This window comes from Bos javanicus, chromosome 7 (assembly GCF_032452875.1).
Source record: "Bos javanicus breed banteng chromosome 7, ARS-OSU_banteng_1.0, whole genome shotgun sequence".
Classification (NCBI taxonomy): domain Eukaryota; kingdom Metazoa; phylum Chordata; class Mammalia; order Artiodactyla; family Bovidae; genus Bos; species Bos javanicus.
The window spans coordinates 24,624,894-24,646,961 of record NC_083874.1 but is presented as its reverse complement, the minus strand read 5'-3'; the positions used below and the strand labels follow the sequence as shown (position 1 = coordinate 24,646,961).

The 22,068-nt window shown below is 41.3% G+C and overlaps 1 protein-coding gene across 2 annotated transcripts; it reads left to right on the top strand.

The window, feature by feature from the left end:
- The first annotated feature begins 1,451 nt into the window (after positions 1–1,451).
- Positions 1,452–21,581, top strand: ISOC1 (isochorismatase domain containing 1). 2 transcript variants are annotated; one of them, XM_061422894.1, is made up of 5 exons: positions 1,967–2,334; positions 12,283–12,402; positions 12,510–12,713; positions 14,734–14,850; positions 20,441–21,581. In XM_061422894.1, the coding sequence occupies exons 1-5, from the start codon at positions 2,026–2,028 to the stop codon at positions 20,585–20,587; spliced, it is 897 nt and encodes a 298-aa protein (XP_061278878.1). In that variant the 5' UTR covers positions 1,967–2,025; the 3' UTR covers positions 20,588–21,581. The 2 variants fall into 2 exon arrangements, with proteins under 2 accessions (XP_061278877.1, XP_061278878.1); XM_061422893.1 differs by lacking the exons at positions 14,734–14,850; positions 20,441–21,581 and having other exon boundaries at positions 1,452–2,334; positions 12,510–12,599.
- The last annotated feature ends 487 nt before the right edge of the window (positions 21,582–22,068 follow it).

Below are 22,068 nucleotides of genomic sequence, written 5' to 3'. Positions count from 1 at the left end.
CAGTAAATGTGGATGTGTTCTTCAAACACCTGCTTTATTAATGCTTTGTGTGTTATTCCCACAGAGACTGCAATATTAAATAAAATGGCCAAAGGCCAATCTCAGGTAGTACAATGGATATGGAAATTGGTTTCTTTGGAAACCTACTTAAAAAATCTGAAAGTGGAGTAAGTATGTTGACTGAAGACCACCAGAAAACATTGTACAGATGCAAAGGTGCTTGTTGAGGGGGTCTGAGGTTCAGACCAACTTCTCTAACCTGCTCTGTCTAGGAGGCATTAGTAAGGAGAAGAACTCTTTTACAATTAGTCCCCCTAGACTAATACCTAGAATAGGTACCTTTTGGTAATCAGTCTAGACAAACTACCATTCTATTAGCATAGATTTGCACATCGGCACACAGAAGACCTTGCAGTGAAGTGATAGCTGCAAAGAAATCATTTGGGGTCTGACGGATTCAGACAACAGTTTTAAATGGAATCTCAAAGTTTGATGAGGTACCAGAAAACAGACTATTTTCAGTAGCCTGTATACAAGTGAGCAGTAAAGGCCAAAGGATGGTATTGGCATTACTTTGAAGCAGTGCCTCTGAACTAGGGGCAAATTTGAACTAGGGGCAAATTGTCTCCTGGGGTATATTGAACAGTGTCTGGAAACATTTTTTTTTTTTTTGATTGTCAAGATCAAATTAAGTGTGAGAGGGAAGTGCAGGGTGATACTGGCATCTAGTGGGTAGAGGTCAGAGATGCTGCTAAAATCATACACATACACAAGATAGCCCCCATGGAAAGGTAGACTCCATTCCAAATGTCAACAGTGCCAACTAAGAAACCCTGCACCTTGCTTATTTCCTTCTAAGAGGAGGAAACCCCTGACATCTAAAATTTTATTTTATTTAGATTAATAAGCCTCTCTTCCGAGGACCTGACCTTTAAGGAAACTTGGTTCGTAGCGTATACTTTCCTGCTGCTGCTGCTAAGTCGCTTCAGTCGTGTCCGACTCTGTGAGATCCCTGAGACGGCAGCTCACCAGGCTCCCCCGTCCCTGGGATTCTCCAGGCAAGAACACTGGAGTGGGTTGCCATTTCTTTCTCCAATGCATGAAAGTGAAAAGTGAAAGTGAAGTCGCTCAGTCGTGTCCGACTCTTCGCGACCCCATGGACTGCAGCCTACCAGGCTCTTCCGTCCATGGGATTTTCCAGGCAAGAGTACTGGAGTGGGGTGCCATTGCCTTCTCCTAATTCCAGCTAATTATAGCGCCTTAAAGTGTTCACAAGTAAAAAAGTTATTTGAAGGTGATTGTTTTTACTTGCTTAAAAACAAAATCCTCAGCTTGAATAAAAAAAAAAAAATTCTGATTTTCACTCTTAAACCCCTTTAAACCCCAGAAACTGAACTGAGATATAGAGAGGGTAAGATCTCAAATCCACGACTGGAGAGACTGTGTTTCATGGGGTTAAAAAAAACATGAAATTCTACGTCTTGGATGGCACTCCTAAGGAAGCGTTGACTTCCACCGCTCTTCTTAGGGCATTTATCAGCTACCCTACCAGTTTTAATATTACTACCCCGTCTTCAAGGACTGCCTGCCTTTCGACAAGGCCGACAGGTAACGCACCCCAGCAGATCTCGCCGGACAGCCTCGAATGCCTAAGCATAGCCCCAAACGCCGCTGGACGGTGGGCGGAGCGGGCTGGAAGGCGGGGGCACCAATCTCCTCTGAGGATTGGAGCCCCGGGCAGCCCAGGAAGGTCGAGGGTGTGCGGGGTCCCCGGCCCGCCGGAGGTTGGAGGGGGCGGTCCCGGCGGCGGGCGCAGGCGCTTGGCCAGGCGCCCAGGTCCTACAGCCCGGCCCTCCGCGGGGTCCGCCCTCCGCCCGCGCGAGGAGGAGGGCGCGGGAGCCACGGCCGCCAGGACCCGCCCCCTCGCCTTCCCGAGCGGGCGGCGGGCGGCGCGGGGAGGCGGGGCCGCGGCGGCCGGCAGTGTCTGCGCCTCGCGGCCTCGGAGCTCGCAGACGCTCGGGGAACATGGCGGCGGCGGAGCCGGCGGTCCCGGCGCTCCCCGGCGGCGGCGGCGCGGGCGCGGGGGCGCCGTCGGGCACGGTCCCCGTGCTTTTCTGCTTCTCGGTCTTTGCGCGGCCCGCAGCCGTGCCGCACGGCGCGGGCTACGAGCTCCTCATCCAGAAGTTCCTCAGCCTGTACGGGGACCAGATCGACATGCACCGCAAATTCGTGGTGCAGCTCTTCGCCGAGGAGTGGGGCCAGTACGTGGACCTGCCCAAGGGCTTCGCGGTGAGCGAGCGCTGCAAGGTGCGCCTCGTGCCGCTGCAGATCCAGGTGGGTCCCGCGGGAGGGCCGCGCGCCCCGCCGCTCCGGGTCCCCGTGCGTCCCCGTCCCCGCCGCACTCCTCAGGTGCCCCGCGGCGGCCGGCCCCGCGCGCCTCGCCGACTGGGAAGGGCCGCGCCGGTGTCGCAAGCCTCGTGAATGGCCCAGCCCCGGCGCCTGTCCGAAGGTGACGGTCACCGGCTGTCCTCCGCCAAGGATGGGGCGTGGGCCTCCCAGCTGGAGGCGGCGCGCGCGAACGCCCCCACGTGTGTGGTCCTCAGCCTCCCGCATCCGCTTTGTGTGCCGGGAGCAAGTCCCAGCCGCCTGCGTAACCCAAGGGCTGTGCAGAGTAGCTGTGTTTTTCTTTGGGGTGATGCAGAACCGGGGAAAAGAGGTTGTGCGGAGTGTTGGCCTTGGGGTTTGTTCCCGGAGTTGTGTTTACCACTTGCGGAAACACAAACTTCTGGAGTCCTCTCCTTTCATCCCTCCTCTTTTCCAGCTTTCAGCTCCTTTGATCTTCAGCCTTCCCTAAGTGAAATAACCGTGTTTAGCCTCTTCCTAGTAACTGTCAACTGAATCTGTTGATTACACGTATACATTTGACTGCCTTGAAAAAGTCATTCGAATCAGGCTGCAGTACCTTCTTAAATACACAACTTTAGCCAGACCATTCTTTCCTGGTAGTGCTGGCTGGAAAAGTTGTTATACCTGAGGATTATTTTATAGCTTTTTAATATTTTTAAAAAGCCGTGTTCTTATGCTGCACAGATCTGTCTCCTGGGTTCTTTTTGTGCTCTGCTCAGAGGATTCACTCTAGGATTTACTAAAAGGTGTATTTTAGGTACTACATCATCAACAGTTTTTTGGTTGAGAGACAGGTAAGCCATTTCTTTGGAAAACCGAACTGAAATGTGGGATTCAGGTTTAGAAGTCACTTTGATATTCAGGTGTCATTTTCTGAGGACTGCCCTGTAGTTTTTTTTTCAGTTGTAGTTGTCTGAGAAATTGATCTTGTTTGCTATCACTCTAGCACCCAGTCCAGAAACTTCCAAAGCAGGTACTTTAATCAGAGGACAAAGGCTGTGAGATTACACGGTCAGCCCTTGATGAGCCAAAATAGAGGCAGGTACTTGGTGTCTGATACCCTAGAATTTGCCCTGCTCTTGGGAGTTGTGGTTGATAGGGGTTTGCTACTTCCCATTTCTTTTGTCTTCAGGAGTTTTCATGGCTGACACCTTCTGCAGTCTTCCTTGTCAGTCTATTTAGATTAATGCTGCCAAAAATACCGAAGAAGTTGGATGCACCTTTGACAAACCCATTAATAAAGGCGAGAATCCAAATACTAGCTGAAGAGATCTGGAGCTTTACTGAGGAGGCCGACTTCTTTGTGATGTTTCCTGTAGTGGTTGGGAGGGAAGGTGGGCTGTTACCTAAGAGATGTTATGCTAGACTGGTGCCCTCCCCAAGTTTTTAAGGCCTCCCCCTCCCCCAATAATAGGATTTTTTTTTAATTTTGAAAAATTCAAAGTCTGGGTCTGACAACTCTTTTTAACTAAAGAAATTAATAATATGTATGTATCTACCTGAGATGTCTTGTACATTCTCAAAAGGCATTATGTAATTCAGGACACATGTGGCTTTTGAAATATTTTGCTTGGTATTGGAAGTAAAATAATAGTTTAAGTTTTTGTGGTGATGTTTAAAATAATAATTATAGTAGCACTACTCTGCCCCATCCTTTTGAAAATGTAATTATTTTTCACCAAATAGGCCAAGAATACCTAAGCATCTGTTACATGATACTTTAGATATTTTAAAGTATTTAAAATATTTTTATATTATTTCAGTTTAGTAGTCACAGTAGCTTGACCTCTTCAGCCAGGTGCCTCCCCAAGCTTAAAAATAGATAATGGGATGTAGAGGGTTGCACACTCATACCATGTATATCCATATGCTTATTCTGATACCTGTTTATACCTTCCATATGAAGAGAGAGATATATGTGTGTGTGTATACATGCTCACACACATGTATGTATATATGTATGGATACTCCCAGAGGGAAAAGGGAAGATACTTCTTTTCATGACCATTTTACTATGTTTTTTGGAGCACAACTGTATAATCCTGAAGACATGGACATTTCATGGCTGGACAAGAATTTAAGAGTTCATTCTGCATTTGAGTGGCAGCTGTAAGTGCCTGGCACAATGAATGTAAACAGGGGTAAGACCGAATTCATTCTCCTTACCTAAAATCTTACTGCTTCATTTTGCCAAAGAGCAAAACATGTAGGAAATGGCCCAAGGTCCCATGGTAAATAAAGCATGTGAAGGTCCTTCAGCTGGCCACAGCATTCATGTTCTCTTTTCATGCTTAGTGATTATATCAAGCAGAATGGGAAACAAGTCACAAACTTGGGCTTGTAATATCAGTTGTTTTGATGCTATTTATTCCTTTTGTGGAACAGATGCCTGTCAGTCAGAAAGACTCAAGGTGGCTGTCAGGGAGACCATGCTCAGGGACAACAGGCTCCTTCTACCAGAGGCAGGGAGGAAGAGCGTGTTTGGCCACATGTCATCCATGGCTTAAATAATGCCATTTGTGATTTCGGAGAAGGCCTTATAGCCTCTGCAGCTCTGGCTAACATCCTGTATATTCTAGAATGTATTCTCAATTTCCACAGGGGTCTAAGTTTGCTTTTAGGCTTTACTGACTGTTGCTAATGACCCTGCAAAACACACTGCCTGCACTGGTGGTTGGTTTGCGGTTCTATGGAGATTCATCTTTAAGACCCCCATTGCCAGTATTAGGCTCTGATAACTTTGTAGTGTCTTCCTTTCTGAAATATTCTGTAACAGTGACCGAGTATCTGCTGACAGCTCAGGTAGCTAAAGACAGCTCATGTTTCAAGCACTTTTTATGTGTCTTCAGCTTTCTCAAAATGCTTGAAGTCTGAGGCATTTTGAGACAAAGGGGAAGAAATATAAATGAGAGGCTTATACAGTGGGAATGTAGGTCATTTTTATAACTTACAAGTGTTAATTTTTCACAAGGTATTTCCCAAGTTTTAACTAATGGAGAGTTCAACCCTGGAAACTCATGTAAATTTGATATCATACCACTACCAGTGTATTTTTCCAGCTTGTCACCAGGGAAGGCAGAACCCAAGTAGAAGAGAGGAAGAAATGGACATGGTTAAGGGTGACACCAGTTAGAGGATTTTACTTGAGTACGTAGAAGGGACGGCTCTGACAGCTTTGTGTGGGCAGAAGATAAGGGCTTTCCTGGGAAGGTTATTTTGACCTTCTCTGAGGTGTTTAATTGGGAAGGGATTCTGCTCCAGGTTTTACCTTCTTGGAAGTGTATTAGTATGAAGATTATTTTAAACAGAGGTGTGGCCATTTTATAGCTAGAAGGTACCCCGGAGTTCAGGGTGGGAAGGAAGAGAAGGCATGGTTTGAAAAGAAAAGGGAAAGGACTCGGGTCTCCCTTGGGCTTGCTAGTTGGAAGGCGGTGATTTTTGATTTCAGAACCTTTACCGTGGAGTGTGTAGGAAGAGCAGGTAGATAAGCTAATGCTCAGAACTCTTGAGTTAGAGAAGTAGGCAGGGCTTTTCTCAGGAGGCTGACAGTGTCAGGGGCTCTGGAGATAACAGCTGAATCCTAAGGGATTGTCTCTCACCCACCCACTCACCTTGTAAAAAATTTAATATTTCAAATTACTGCCCAAAGCGTTGTACACATTTTGCTCTTTTTGGATACATGAGAGGCTACCTATAAATAAACTGTGTGCCAGTGGAAGCTATGATCTGTGTTCGGGATTTTTTTTCTACGTTTAATTTGCCAGGGGGAATTCAGTGTAGATTCAGATGTCACTGTGTTCCTGGGATCTGGTCAGCTTCACCGTCACCCCAACATCAGGTATGATGTAAAGAACCCCTCTGTCCTCAGCACTGAAATGGGTGGAGTTGGCTGGCCTCCCGCAGGCAGTTGGAAAGCTAAAACTTTAACTGATAAGCTTGAGTTGTAATCTTAATGCCAGTCACATTAGTGTTCACAAAGGTGAGTAGGTTGCAAAATAAGAGTGAAATAAATATTCTCTTGCAGTCTAAATTAAAAAGCCCCAAACTTATTTTTCCAAAAACAGATCATGTACCAATAATTGTAAGTCTTTTGGTAACATTTGGAAATCTACTTTATGAACCATTTCTTAACTCTCTAGACTGTGCTAACAAGTTAGATGTTATCAGTGTTTCTCTACATATATTTCTTGGTTTCTTAAAGGATCATATTAGTAGTAAGTGGTATTTCAACCTCATTATTGAAGAACTGTTTTTAACATGTGCTAAACTTGAAAGCACAGAGTATGTTTCCTATAAGAGGGATGCACAGTAACCTAATACTTTTATTGATAAATTTACATGAAGCTGATTTAGTCTTTGAAATAGCCCTATGCTGCTGCTAAGTTGCTTCAGTCACGTCCGACCGTGCGACCCCATGGACTGCAGTGCACCAGGCTCCTCCGTCCCTGGGATTCTCCAGGCAAGAACACTGGAGTGGGGTACCATTGCCTTCTATATAGCCCTATGAGGTAGCAACTATTTTTAGTACTTTGTTACAGATTGAAGTGAAGGTGTTTAGTTGTGTCTGACTCTTTGTGACCCCATGGACTGTAGCCCACCAGGCTCCTCTGTCCATGGGATTCTCCAGGCAAGAATACTGGAGTGGGGTGCCATGCCCTTCTCCAGGGGATCTTCCTGACCCAGGGATTGAACTTGGGTCTCCCACATTGCAGGTAGTTACTTTCAGAGCCACCAGTGAAGCCAGATTAAGAAGCTGCTGTTTAGAAATGTTAATGATTTGCAATTGAAATGAGTGAAGTTGCCATTTGAACTCAGATTCTGATGCCCATGGGCTGACCTGTATTGCCTGGGAGAGTTGTGTCACAGGCCTCTGTTTTGAGTCAGTATTGAAACAAAGCCTTCCTGTACCTGTGGCAGTCAGGTTTCCTTGGAAACACTTCTCAGTGAAATAATGATACCTCATATTCCCTTCTGGACCCCTCTCCCAAGCACATCATGCCTATATTGTTGCTGTAATAGACTACTAAAATTTTCAAAACACTGCATTCACAAGTTCAAACTTCAGTCATTTCTAAAGATACACAGTTTACTCACTGTAGTCACTTGCTCGGGTGCTGCTGTAACACAGTACCACAGACTGAGTAGCTTATATGACCAAAATGTATGTTCTCACAGTTCTAAAGGCTTTAGGTCAGATTTGGGTCTTGTGAGGACTGTGAAGGAGAAGACGTTTCATGCTTCCCCTGGCTTTTGGTGGTAGGTTGGCCGTCTTTGGCATGGCTTGACTTGTAGACATACCACACTGATCTCTGCCTTCATGTTCACATGGCCTTCTCTGTGCTCAGATTTCCCTTTTTAATGAGGATGCCTCTCATGTTGGATGAGGCATCCACCTGAGTTGGGAAGGTCCCCTAGAGGAGGAAATGGCAACCCACTCCAGGATTCTTGGCTGGGAAATTCCGTGGACAGAGGAGCCTGATGGGCTGCCGTCCATGGGGTCACAAAGAGTTGGGACACAACTGAGCACGCACGCACATGCTGCTCCAGCATGACCTCGTCTTAACTGACTGTGTTTTCAGTTTCCAAATAAGGCAATACTGGGGTGCAGTACTGGAGGTTAGGAATTCAGCATCTGAGTTTCGGAGCACACAGTTCAACACACAACTCTCACCATGTGCTACGTTTATGGAGAGATCAGAAGTGGCTCACCACGTATCACTGAACAAGACCAGCCATCGTGTTTGTGCCTGTCCCAAGAAACCAGGGGGACCAAGCAAGGGAGGAGCAGATTCCTTGCAGATGTAGCAGCTGTCGTTAGAAAATGCTCAGATCACATGTGGATGTGAAGCAGGGTGAATACTGTTATGATCATGGTAGTCATGGAATTTGGGTATGAAGAGTCTTTTGACTATGAAATCTAAGGTCAGATTCTAGCTATGACAGTTAAGAAAGTGGGCAAAAATTTTATACTTGAAATTTGTCTTAAACTATTGCTTGAGGAAGCTGTTGATTGTGATCAACTTTTTGTGTTGAAATATGTATTCAATACATTAAAATACATATTTTTTATGTATATGTGTATGGTGATGTATATAGATATATAAATATGTGAAGGTGTGTGTATATAAACATTTTTATATGTGATTTCTTCAGACTTCTTGAATATGTGTTGATCTCTAATTGCTACACGTTTACCTATGACAGCATTTGGTCAAGTCCACTTTTAATTTGCGTTCTTGGATTTGCAACACGTCTGATGATGAGCAGCACTTTTAGTTATCTGCAAGGTTTTGGTGTACGAAGAGTTTCTGAGTCAAATTATGAAGTCCCTGGATTATAGAGTCAGTGTGTAATTTAACAGTTACTGAAATTCATGTGGAGTTGGGGTGGATAAGGGGTTGATTGGATATAGTTAGAGATTTTCAGTAGTTTTTTTTTTTTTTTTTTGTAGCCTCAGCTCCTCCTTTTTCTCCCTTGTATGGTATAGAGATTATTCATAAAGTAGTGGCTTTTCCCACTACTGTTATGACATAGGGAGACCATTTAATTTTTTTACCTAAATGTTAAATTTTAGAATAGTGTTGATTTACAAGGAGAGTTGCAAAGATAACACAGAGAGTTCCTGTATATGTGACATAGTTTTCCCTCTTGCCAACATCTTCCATTACTGTGGCATATTTGTCACAACTAAAGAACCAATGTTGTTAGTACATTACTATGAGCTGAGTGCCACACTTTAGTCAGATTTCACAAGCTTTTTCCCTAATGTCCTCTTTCTGCTCCAGGATCCAATCCAGGATACTAGTTATATTTAGTTGCCACATCTCCTTAGGCTCCTCTGGGTTATGACAGTTCCTCAAAGCTTCATTGTTTTTAATGAGCTTGAGAATTCTGAGGAGTACTGATTAGATATTTTGGTAGAATGATCTCAGTTTGGGTTTATCTGCTGTTTTCTCAGTGCTTAAACCAGGGCTGTGGGATTGTGAGAGGAAGATCATGAAGGTCATTCTCATCACATATCCAGGCTGAATACCATCACCCTGACTTCACTGATTGCCTCAGTCTTGATGGCCTGGCTGAGGCCGTATTCATAATTACCCTCTCACTCGATTGTCTGTTGTGAGGAAGCAAATTGCTCAGTGCAGGCCACATTCAAGGGGTGTCCACTCCTGGAGAGGAGAATATCTAGGCATTTTTGTTTCACGAATTTATAACCAGTCATCTCTGCTCTCACCTCCTGTCTCTGTGGCTTCTTTCTTTAACTGAAAGTTTAGAGATGATGGATTCCTCTGCTGGAAAGGATTTCAGGGCTGCGTTTGCTGACCTTCTCTAATATGACATATGTCTGATGAGGTCCCCTGCCCAGAACAGATACCTCACAGCTGTAATGAGGTGTTGGGAAGCACTAGGTAACAGGAACCCTGGGAGACCACAACTCTGAATAATCTAGGATTTCTCAGTAGGTATGGTTTTATTCCTTTAACATCCCAATATTCAATAGTTTGACCATTTTATATGGTAGTCCTGAAATATTATGTAACTGATTTTCTTAATGAGTCTAAGACAATGATTTTGTCCCAATTTATAACTTAACATACAGCTTGTTACTCCTTCATTGGAGTCTAGACTGAGAACTGGTTGAGTTTCGATCTGCATTTACTGTATTTTGAATCTCTTCTTCCTCGGCTGTTATTCCTTGCTGCTATCCATTTGCCTATCTTCAGCAAACTTTCACATTTGCTGTTTCTTACCTTATGTTAATTTATAATCCAGGCAACCAAACTTGCTAGGAATATATACAGAGTTAGTCCTTACAGTCTGAGATAAGATCTGAGAGCTGGAGATCCAAGTAAGCATAGGCTGTCGGTGTGTTAGTGTGTGGCTATCCAGCATACCCTGGCAACTTCGTAGAGTTTTATTTTGCCTGCTTGCTGGTCTTCATATGTTGTAGAATGGCAGGATTCCTGAGTTGCATCACAATTGTTTTAAACAGGGCAATTGCAGCTAAACCACTTTTCATCGTGTTCCTTCAACACATCATTTTTCACTGGGGACCCCTGGTTCAAAATAATATATATATATATATGGATTTTGAGCCAAGATTTAATATTTCCTGAGAATTTAAGATACATGATCATAAATTGTGGTTGGTTTTCAACCTAGTACCTTAAGTACTTATATAGTCATCAGATTCATTGCTTTTGATAATGACTGAAAGGAAGCATGGTACTTGCATTAAAAATTTAAGTAAAGAAGCAGCCAAAGATGAGCGTATATAATTCAAAATGCTTGAATATTTATTTTAAACATTCCTTATTGACAGAGGAGGAAAACCGTCTAGGTAGTTTTAGAATTACAGATGGTACTCCCATTCTCACATGGACAAGCTGTTGGACTGCACGTGGTTAATCAGTACACATCTGTAGAGTTAATACCAGAGGGAGATTAAGGTGCCAGAGTCCTTCAGGCCAGGATGCAGATAAATAAAGTATGTACTGACTAGAGCAGTCATACTGCTAAGGATCAAAGATTCCTCTTAATGATTCATTTAATTCTTGGAGTAATTGTTTCTTAAGTGTGATACATGTGCCGAGGTACTAAGGCAGAGTCTAGGGTCAGGCTGCTGGTGAAGCCACCACCTTTGTAATCAGGACTCAGGTTTCTCTAGAAAATTAGAAATAATTATTATCTGTTGGTGGTTTAGGTTCATTAGAGGGGAGCCTTAAAGGGTACCAAGAGCAGTGGCATGGCCTCATTCAGGATCAAACTGCGTCTTTTCCAGAGCTTCTCTAATTTGAGAAGGTGAAAAGAAAACCACAGTGGGTTTTTTATTTTTTATTTATTTATTTTTTTTCTAATTTTATTTTATTTTTAAACTTTACATAATTGTATTAGTTAGAACTCAGTTAGATTAAATTCTTGTATTTAACAGTGATTTTTCACTTTTTCGGAGATCCATGTTGGGCCCAAGTTATTGTAGTAGACCAACTACGGCAATTAATGTAAAGCTTGGTAACCTAATACCCAGTTTTCACTTTGGTTCATTGATTTTCTTGATTGTGATAAATACGTGTAAGAATTCAGATGTCAGGTTTATGTCTCTCCATTTGACAGTGGGGATGTGGTTGGCATCATTTCATTGCTTTTTTTTTTGGAATTCTTAAGGTATTCTTGAGAATACTGACTTAATATTTCTGTCTTGATAATAGCAGTAATTCTAGATTTGTTTGTTTGTTTGTTTTTTCATGTTTTGTTCCACAGTCTCTGCTACAGATTATTTTAAATTTTATTCTTTGTACTTGTAAGCAATCTTGTCATCAAATTTATTTTACTATTTTTTATTATAAAAGTAATACATACTTTTAAATAACATTTAGCAAATGTTTTAAAACAGCATTTGAAAAACAGAAGAAAGGTACTAAGAAAAAATATTATCAGCAGCCCTAACTATGTAACCACTTGTCAATATTTTCATATATTTACTTCTACTTTTTATTCATATGTTTAGAGTTTTGAAATACTATTGAACTGTGCTTTTTTTAAAATTAACATTAGATTATAAGCATTTCTTCTTAGAGGTGTGCATTTTTTGAAAACATATGCATATACTATTTTAATAGGCTAAACATGTTTTGTGAAATCATTTTTTGTATTGTCAATTCTTGGTTTATTTCAAATTTTCACTATTAAAAGCAATTCAGTGGACATCTTTGGGGATAATTTTTTTTCCTATTATTCATTTCTTCTAAACAATAGTTGTTAAAATTGACTTAATGGGTCAAACAGTAAGAATGTTTTTCTCTCTTTACTGACCTCCAGCTGAAAATAAATGTCACTGTATAACAAATGCTAAATCATTCTTTCTTTTTTTCTCAGCTCACTACCCTGGGAAATCTTACGCCTTCAAGCACTGTGTTTTTCTGCTGCGATATGCAAGAAAGGTTCAGACCAGCCATCAAGTATTTTGGAGATATTATTAGTGTGGGACAGAGATTGGTATGCTTACTTGTTTATTTTTTCCAATTTGCTGAAGCGTGATATACATTCATACACAAATGTATGTATATTGGTACTTATCTTTGTGCTTTTTATTTTCCCCCCAGTTACAAGGGGCCCGGATTTTAGGAATTCCAGTTATTGTAACAGAACAATACCCTAAAGGTCTTGGAAGCACTGTTCAAGAAATTGATTTAACAGGTGTAAAGCTGGTACTTCCAAAGACCAAATTTTCAATGGTATTACCAGAAGTGGAAGCAGCATTAGCAGAGATTCCTGGAGTCAGGAGTGTTGTGTTGTTTGGAGTAGAAGTAAGTACCACTTGTTCTGTTTTGGACACAATATCATTTGTAGAAAACTTGTTATTTCCAGAATGTAATTTTGTATATAGAATGTGTGTGTGTGTGTGTGTGTGTGTGTGTGTGTTAGTCGCTCAGTCCTGTCTGACTCTGCAACCCCATGGACTGTAGCCCACCAGGCTCCTTTGTCCATGGGATTCTCCAGGCAAAAATACTGGAGTGGGTTGCCATTTTCTTCTCCATGTATACAGAATACTATATCGGTAAAAAGAGCTTCCCTGTTGGCTTAGTGGTAAAGAACCCACCTGCCAATGCAGGAGACATGGGTTTGATCCCTAGGTCGGGAATCCCCTGGAGAAGGAAATGGCAACTCACTCCAGTATACTTGCCTGGAGAATCCCATGGACAGAGGAGCCTTGTGGGCTACAGTCCATGGGGTCCAAAAAGAGCCAGATATGACTTAGTGACTAAACAGCAACAACTGATAGAAAATAACCCCCCCATTTATTAAATGTTGACTGTTGTCAGGGCACTGGTCCAAACACTGTTGTATCCTTTAATTTGTTAAACTCTCAGCACAATCCTCTGATCTAAGTACCTTTGGTCTCCTCATGTTATAGAGATGGGGAAACTTAAACACAGATGTTGTGTGTCTTGCTCAAGGTCATACAGTTAGCTAAAGGATCGAGTTGCATTTAAATGTAGGTTGATTGACCCTTGGGCCTTTACTTTGAACCACTACTCAGAACACACTTTCATCAAAGATAATATGTTTACTTATGTAGGAGTTATAGGAGTTCATCTTGGTCATGTTTTTGTTCTAGAAAACCTTAGAAGTCATGTACCTCATTGTCCTTCACATTTGAATCATGTACATTTTTTTTTTAAGGAGAAAATATATTCATGGATTCTTAATACTGATTAAAATGATTTTGGGGGCTTTTTTGACATGTAGAAGCAGAATATAAGTATTTATTCATAGCTTGTAAGAATCTCTTGAACTGAAATTATAAAATTATGAAAACCATAAAAACAATGAAATCCAAATAATTCAAGACACCCATGATGTTTTGATAGTAGGTTTCATAGTAGTAGGTTTTAATAGTAGAAAGATGTATCCTCAGTTTTATATGTATATTAAATATTTCTGTATTTTGACTTCAAAACTGACAAAATAAAAGAAGCCTATTTGTATAAATATGTCATGCCAAATCTTGTTGCTGACTTTTATACTTTTTCTTATTTGTTCATCATTATTAGCTCTTACGTGTAATCAAAATAATCTTTGAGCAGTCCTCCAGTGCTAACTTTAATGATTGTTAGTCTATAATTTTCCATGGCTCTCTTGTCATGTGAAGATAAAGTCAGCTTTGTCACATTATTAAAATCTGCTTTCATTGCTTATATAATCCACTTATTGTTGGAGCCTGTTTTTACTCTTTATTCCCTGCCAATGAATGATACAAGTTTGTACTTGGAAAGCTGAAATCTGTATAATGCATTTGCTGGTGATGTATACTGGGTATTTTTTGCCTAAGCTACACGTTATTTTTAATTTGGCCTACCGTTACTACTGGGTGTCTTGTAACAACTCAGTTTTCCCACCATTATCTCAGTCGACAGTACTGCAGATGCATTCTTTGTGTCAGGCATTTGGTGTGAAAACAGAAATAAACCCGACTGCGAGTGGCATCAAAACCAAGCAGTAGTAGTCAGCTGAATGAAGGTCATCCAGGTGAGATACAGATGAAAATATCAGGGAAAAAAAAATGCTCACAGAGCTGTAAGAATATGTTCAAGGTCCCCAGGACAAAGACCGTTGATGTAATTCAGTCCCTGACTTTACAAAGAGGAGACCAAAGCCAGAGATGCTGTTTATGCTCTAGATCACTGGTGGGCTGAAGGCACAACTCGATGTAGGACAAGGTCGTTCGACCTGTGGTGCTCTTTCAGCTCTACTGCATTGCTGCACATTTGTAAAATGCTTGTCGTGTACCACAGTCTTACATGTGGGTTTTTACTTTCCATCTAGACTCATGTGTGCATCCAGCAGACAGCTCTGGAGCTCGTTGGCCGAGGTATCGAGGTTCATATTGTCGCGGATGCCACATCATCGAGAAGCATGATGGACAGGATGTTTGCCCTTGAGGTAATTGTCCTGTTTTAAAATAACTTATTTACCAAGGCTTCCAGACAAATCTGGAGAATATTAAATATGTAACAGCAATGAAAATTTACCTCTTAAATTTGAGCTTGGTCTGACAATAATCAGACTCGCCGATTTCCAAGGTCTCTACTATGCACAACCAGCCTCTAAGATCTCACCATCATATCCTGTTCTACATCTGCTCTGTCTTTATTTCTAGGGATGCTAAACACTCCTTTACATCTTCTGTCCTAACTTTACTATAGTTTTGCACAGGAACTAAGAGGTATTCTAGTAAGCTTACTCTGAACTATTTCAAGATTTGCAAAGTAAAAGCATCTCATCTAGGCTTAACTTGATCAAGGTCTATCCAAAACCTCGTGCCTAGTGGGCCTCAGCCTGGTTCAGCCTTGTGTAGATTTCGTCAGACTTGAATTTCTGGAAATAGGCGTGTCGCTGACTGTGGGCGCCACGCATACACAGTGTTTAATGGCTCTGCGTGGCGTGTCAGTGATTTTCATCAGCATTGCATAACAGTAACCTTACGTAAGCAATTCCTATTCCGAGACTATTGAAAAGCAAACTCCCACAATTAATCCTTTGAAATCTTCACATTGTGGATCTCTGTCTGTTTTGTTTAATTCTAATTCTATCATAATTTTAAAGTAATGTCAATCTGGATTTGAATTGCTGAGTTTTTAACTAATTACTTTTATTGAGAATGGGAAATGTAGATTTTTTTTTTCTTTTTCTTGAGACTCTCCAGTGTTTCATGCATAAGCTGACCTATGAGCCACTTTCTCTGTAGATTGCTCAGTCATCTCTCATAGTCTAAAATGTTCCCTAGGGTGGTGAGTTCGGCAAATAAGAATAAGAAAGAAAGACGAAGGGTCAAGTCAGTGGGGAGGGCTGATGTGGAAGCCTGCAGGGTAGCTGGCAGCAGCAGTGCTTTCAAGGCCCTGGTTGGCCATCCCTTCTTTTATTCCTGAACAGGGAGGTTTTATTAATTTTATTCAACGATTTTCAAGTCCATTTGGACTATCAGGTTCTCTGGTTAGTTTGATATTAAGTATTGCTTCTTCCCCTCTCAGCAGAGAACTTTAAGCTCTCCCTACAGTCAGAGTTAATCAACTAACACTTTCAGATTTTCTTAGTAATCTGATCCATCCGTGAATAACCTTTATGGTAATGCTGAGGTCCAGAACTTGAAGTGTTCCTAAGGAAGCAAAGAACTTAAGAACGTATAAAACCAGAAATTTTCCTTTCTTGTAAAGAGATTTCAAGAACTTTTGTCCTGTGTTCATTTACATTTTTCAGACATGTCTTTATTATGCCATTTATCACAGAAAGTTGTTATTGCTGGCAGTTCTGTCTTTTACCAAGGCTCAGAATAAAACAGTTGGCTTTTTAATACATGAGCCTCATTCTTTCAGAGGTAGCCTGTAATCTTACTGATCAGAAGCCCAACCAGTAGAGGGATAATACAGCTTTGAATGCAGGTTCTGGACTTTTGTAAATTTGTGTCCTTGGACAAATCACCTAATATCTTTGCCTTAGATTTCTCATTAGTGATATGAAATAAAATTCATATTTTTATGGCAAAATAGAAAAATGTAAACTTGAAAAACTGTTCTTTGCCCTTTGGTTTCCTCTTTCCCCCCTACTGTGTATGCATATTATGCATCAAGCACATCTCCCCATCAAAAGAAATAACCTGTTCAACTGTAAAGAGTAGACAGCTCCTTGAAAGATAATACTCCTTCTTGATTGTCTCAAGGGTCATGTGACCCACCACAGTGGTGCTTGGATCTGGATTCTATAAACTGTCAATAATTTATCATTTCATGTACAGCCCTCTGTCTCAAAAAACTTACATAACTGTGCTTTGACATCTGATGGGCGGAACTGTTCTCAGAGTTTTCTGAGGGGCTATTCCCAGGTTATGATCAGCATCTTGGCTGGAGTAAAATTTTCCATTCCTTTTTTAGATCAACTGATTAATATTTTTGTCAGCAGTGAAATAGAAATAGTAATAGTCATTATGTGGGAGGATTTTTGTGAGGATTAAATGAAATACTGTATTGGTAGTCCTTAGTGTCTGACACAATAAGCACTCAAGTGTTAGCTGTTGCTTTTATTTGAATTGTAGCTCTTATTCTTTTCTTCATGAGCTCCTTCCAATCAGAAATATATAAGCATATATCAGCTTCCAAGACCCGAAAGGGACTAGTCTTGAGAAGTTCTGAGGAGGGAAGGGAAAAATATGGGCTGGGGTGGATTTCTGCCTGCAATGCAGAAGACACAGGAGGCACAGGTTCGATTCCTAGGTCGGGAAGATCCCCTCGAGGAGGGCATGGCAACCCACTCCAGTATTCTTGCCGGGAGAATCCCATGGACAGAGAAGCCTGGTGGGCTACAGTCCATAGGATCGCAACATGACTGCGGTGACTGAGCTTGCACAGAACAGCCAGCATTGCTTGGGGTCACAGTGCTGAGGTTGGAGGGGAGAGAAGCAGGTCGAGAGGTGATGGGGGAAGATGTTCCACATTTCAGACTTTTCCTCTCGGTCTGAAGTTTCTATGGAGGTGTTTTAGTTAGTCCCTCAGTCCTTGGGAGAAATGTTCAGTCTCCTCTTTTCTTCTGTGACTATGAAAGTGAAACAGCGATCTGGTCAGCTCCCCTTCTTCTCTTTCCCTTGAGAAATACAACTACTTGAGATCGTTCCTGAGACTCCCCACCCTGCCTGTTCAGATCGTTAAATTAATAAGATTTATCGTTACCATTATTAAAACTTCTCTGCCGGGATCTGTGGTGTGTGTTCTGCTCCTCACAGTGCTTTGAGCACCTACCATCTGCCAGGCATTTTTCTTTCAACTCATAGTTGCAGGGTAAATGTGGGAGAAGACAGAATAAAACCCTCTCTTGAACTTGATGTCCTTGTACTTCTGGGAAGTTGTTAAGTGTTGCTTGGGAATTTAATGGGTTTAGTCTTTTTTTTTTTTTTCCCTCCTCTGCCCTCTAGGAGGCTGTCGTGTATTTTTAGGTTTGTGGGTCAGAGTAACCTTTCTTTTCCTTTGGCCTAGTTGGACTGACTTTGTAAGTCTAAGGGAAGAACTCTGGAAGTCAATTAAGCCAAGTACCCATTTGCATTAAACAGCTGGAGTTTTAATTGTCCCTTTATGCTTCCCTGGCGACTCAGAGGTTAAAGCGTCTGCCTCCAATGCGGGAGACTCAGGTTCAATCCTTGGGTCTGGAAGATCCTCTGGAGAAGGAAGTGGTAACCCACTCCAGTATTCTTGCCTGGAGAATCCCATGGACAGAGAAGCCTGGTAGGCTACAGTCCAAAGGGCTGCAAAGAGTCGGACAGGACTGAGTGACTTCACCTTCACCTTCACCTTTTTAAGCCAGGAGATGAAGTGAGTTTGGGACCAGTGTCTTAGGTGTCCTCACAGCTCAAGGTGGTGAGTGGCAACCTGCCTGTGTCGGGATCGAGTGCCCTGTTCTCTTTCTGCTTGGGCACCGTTTCCAGTTGGTGCTGGGCAGGTACCATGGGAAGATGTGTTAGCCTGACCTTAGCTTTCTTAGCAAAGGCATGAGCCACGCCTTCCCCTAACACAGGTTCTCGGCTTGATTACAATTATTTGTTGTTTGTTTTTTGGTTTTGTGTTTTTGACCACACCTCGAGGCAGTGAAACTTGTGCCCCCTGCAGTGGAAGCATAGTCTTAACCACTGGACCTCCAGGGAAGTCCTGTGGCTTGATTACTTTTGAATATGCTCAGTATTGGCCATACTTTATTGTTGAAGTTAAGTAATTGTATGTAGGTTTCTGTTTACTAAAATGTTTTTGTGTGTGTGCCTCTTGCATTCCAGCTTGTCCCCGGCCTTGGCCTCTTAGCATTCCTGAGAGCTGTTGGCTTAGAGTGGACCTGGTTCTGGTCAGCAGAGCACTATGAGAAGCTGTGTCTTTGCTGGGTCATTGCATTTCTTTCTCAGACCTGGGAACACTTTTCTGATCTTCTGCCTCATGAAAGAACTAGAAAGATTACTGAGAAAATTGACCTTCATTAGCGCTTTGGAATATAGAAAGCAGTTCCACAGACATTGAAAGTATGATTCAGATTCAGGCTGACTCATTGAAAGGCCATTGATTCAACGGAACAGTAAGGAAGGCAGGCCAGCCAGGGAGAGAGCTGGGTTTAGGTGACTCGACGTTCGGGGCCCTGAGACACAGCTCGTCTTATATTTATTGCCCACCCTCCTGTCTGAAGCAACCACACAGTCCTTTGAGATTTCTAAGGGTTTTGACTTGACAGTTAGGAGTTTACTGAAAAGCAAGGAGGAGTAAATTAGTCTCCAGAAGTCTTTAAAAAACTCAGAGACAACTCATCATCTGGTTATTTGTCCCAACGTAAAGGACACTGGCAGCCTTGCTTATTTCTTCCTCTTTCCTCTGTGACTGCTGTTTTTTCATTTCTCAAGACTTGCGATCAGCTGCTCCTTACACTCCTCTTTTCTGATGGTTGAGGCCCGAACTTGCTATCTGATAAGTAGGCCATGGCTTATACTCCCTTCTCGGTCCTTGGGGATAAAAAGGAAGAGGCTGTCAGTGGGAAGGTTGGGCCTATGGATCTGTAGCCATCTGAAGGCTTTGCTTTGGCTCCATTGAGATGTCCTATTTATTCGAGTGATGCCCGTTATGATACGACACTGATTCACATGTTTTTTTCTAACTTGCTTAGGAATTGTGTCTAAACACCTCATTTTCTACAGCTCTTAACACTGGATGTTTCATGGGATGACAAACAGCTGGTCTCCTTTTTCCCCTAGCGTTTCTGAGAAATATATCCAGGAAATGGGTCTCTACCCTGGAATTCTCTTCCTGTCCCCGCTCCCACTCTTTTCTGTGCTTTCTCTGCTTTGCCTTCCTTCCCTTCTCCCTCTTCATCCCTCCTGCATACTCTCTCCTTGTCCCCTCCTGGAGATGTCTGTCCTTAGCTTTATTATGATTCCACTGGGACGATGTAGCAAGGATGTTCTTTGACCTGTCAGTGAAACTCTGTGCAACCTTAAATTTTATACTCTTGTTTGTGATTCTGGAAAGCTTATGATAGTGGCAAGGGTGGTGGTTCTGTTATCATTCAGGGGAGTGTTCTTAACCTCACACGAGGCTTTTCTGCCACCCATGTTTTACTTATGGTATATAAGTAGGTATACAATTTAACAAAGGGTATACAGTTTAATGTCAGATATTTGGAGAGAGGGAAAAAGAATTTAAGAATCGTTGTTTTACAGTCCTCAGCCTTGATCCCTTCTGTCTCCGGCACATCTAAGTCATTATATTGGCTACCTTTTTTCTTTTTCTTATAATGTTAATAATTGGGACTAATATTAATAATACTGAGAATCATCCTCATGGGTTTCTGATATGGCTGGTTTGAACTGTCTCCTTGTCACTGAATTTGATGGTATGGCTGAGCACCGTGGTTTTTATAGAGGACACTAGCATGTCTCACTGTGCTTTTTGCTGTTTTAATATAGTGTTCATTCTCATGCTTATTTCTTGATTTGTGTTTATCTTTTTTTTTCCTTAAGCGTCTTGCTCGAACCGGGATCATTGTGACTACAAGTGAGGCTGTTCTGCTACAGCTGGTGGCTGATAAAGACCATCCAAAATTCAAGGAAATTCAGAATCTAATTAAGGCGAGTGCCCCAGAGTCGGGTCTGCTTTCCAAAGTATAAGACATGTGAAAGACTGGTATGCTACTCACTGTCAGATGACAGGACTGTAAGCCCAGACAAGCTCTTGTCTCTCATAGAATTAAAATGTTAAGTCAAAAATTGGCTCCTTTTTTGCGCCTCTTAGTAAAACTTAACCAGTTAGACCGTTTGGGTACCAGCATTTAGTTACACATGTCAAAGGCTTCAGGTGCTGCTTAACTTCTTTTTATGTTAATGTGCTTTTATTTATTAAAAAAAATTGTAATGGAGGTGCCTGTTTTGTCTATACCGTATACACTGATCATACTTTCAAAAGTGCACACTCTTGTGAAGTTTTCCTATACTGTCACAAAGACAGAGATCTCCCAATAACGGTTTGACCTTTGTATCATTGTAAGATGTATGTTATGATGTTAATATGGATTCAGTGCTTTTGCTTTACAGGTTGATTGAAGTAGGATTATTATATGAGAATTTGAAAACAGGACTCTGGATCTTGTTACCCCTTTCACTCACAATGCAGTCAAGTTATTTATTAAGTTGCGTTGGTTTAACCAGACGAAGTCATGTTGGATAATTATATACCTTTCTTAATTATGTTGATTTTCTTCTGCTCACCATCACTAATTCTCTGTTAATGTTCTCTTTTTTAAATTGAATCTTTTACCTAGAAGGACTCATTGGGTTATTACTTGTATTTTTGATTTTGTAAACAGATGGAATGATAGCAATGTCATATCACTTGTAGAGGGCTCTTTTAAGATCTTTGAAGTATTACTTTAGCTGAATAGCTTTATAACCATCTTGAATACATCTTCTAATATGTATTAGATTTAGCAAAAAGATAAAAGACTGGATAAAATGTAGTTTTAAAACATCCATCTTCTTGTTTGATATTTTCTCCACATAACATCCAATTACTGTTAATGCAAAAGGTCTCAGTAATAATTCAGTAGTATTAATTTTGTAGTGATTACTGCCATTCAATAAATTAATTTTCATTTAATACTTATTATAGGATTTTAAAACATTTTTTTAATGTTATGTGAACATGAAACATTTCTGTCTTTTGTATTAAAGTAATTAAAGAAAATGTATTATGTGAATGAAATCATTTTGTCCCCCACAACATGGATCTTTGATTATTATTCCAGGGATTTGAATATTTATTTAGGGATATAAAATTTTTATATTTGTAATCTTTCAACTCATGGATATTTTCTAAAAAGGAAAATTCTTTGTCCATGGGACTAACTGGATTTTATTGAAGGGCCTTCTTAATTATTTAAAAGCAGTAGAATTTTTTTTTAAAACAATGTAACAAAAGCAATATAGCATTCTTCTTATGGTTATATTTAATTGTTTTTCTCAGCAAACTTGTGTGTCAAAAAAGAAGAATCAAAGATTTCTACATGTTTTAAAATAGTTTTTAGTAAATTTAACCTGGTGCTCCTCAAACTAATATGAATACAAGTCACCTGGGGATCTTGTTAAAATGCTGA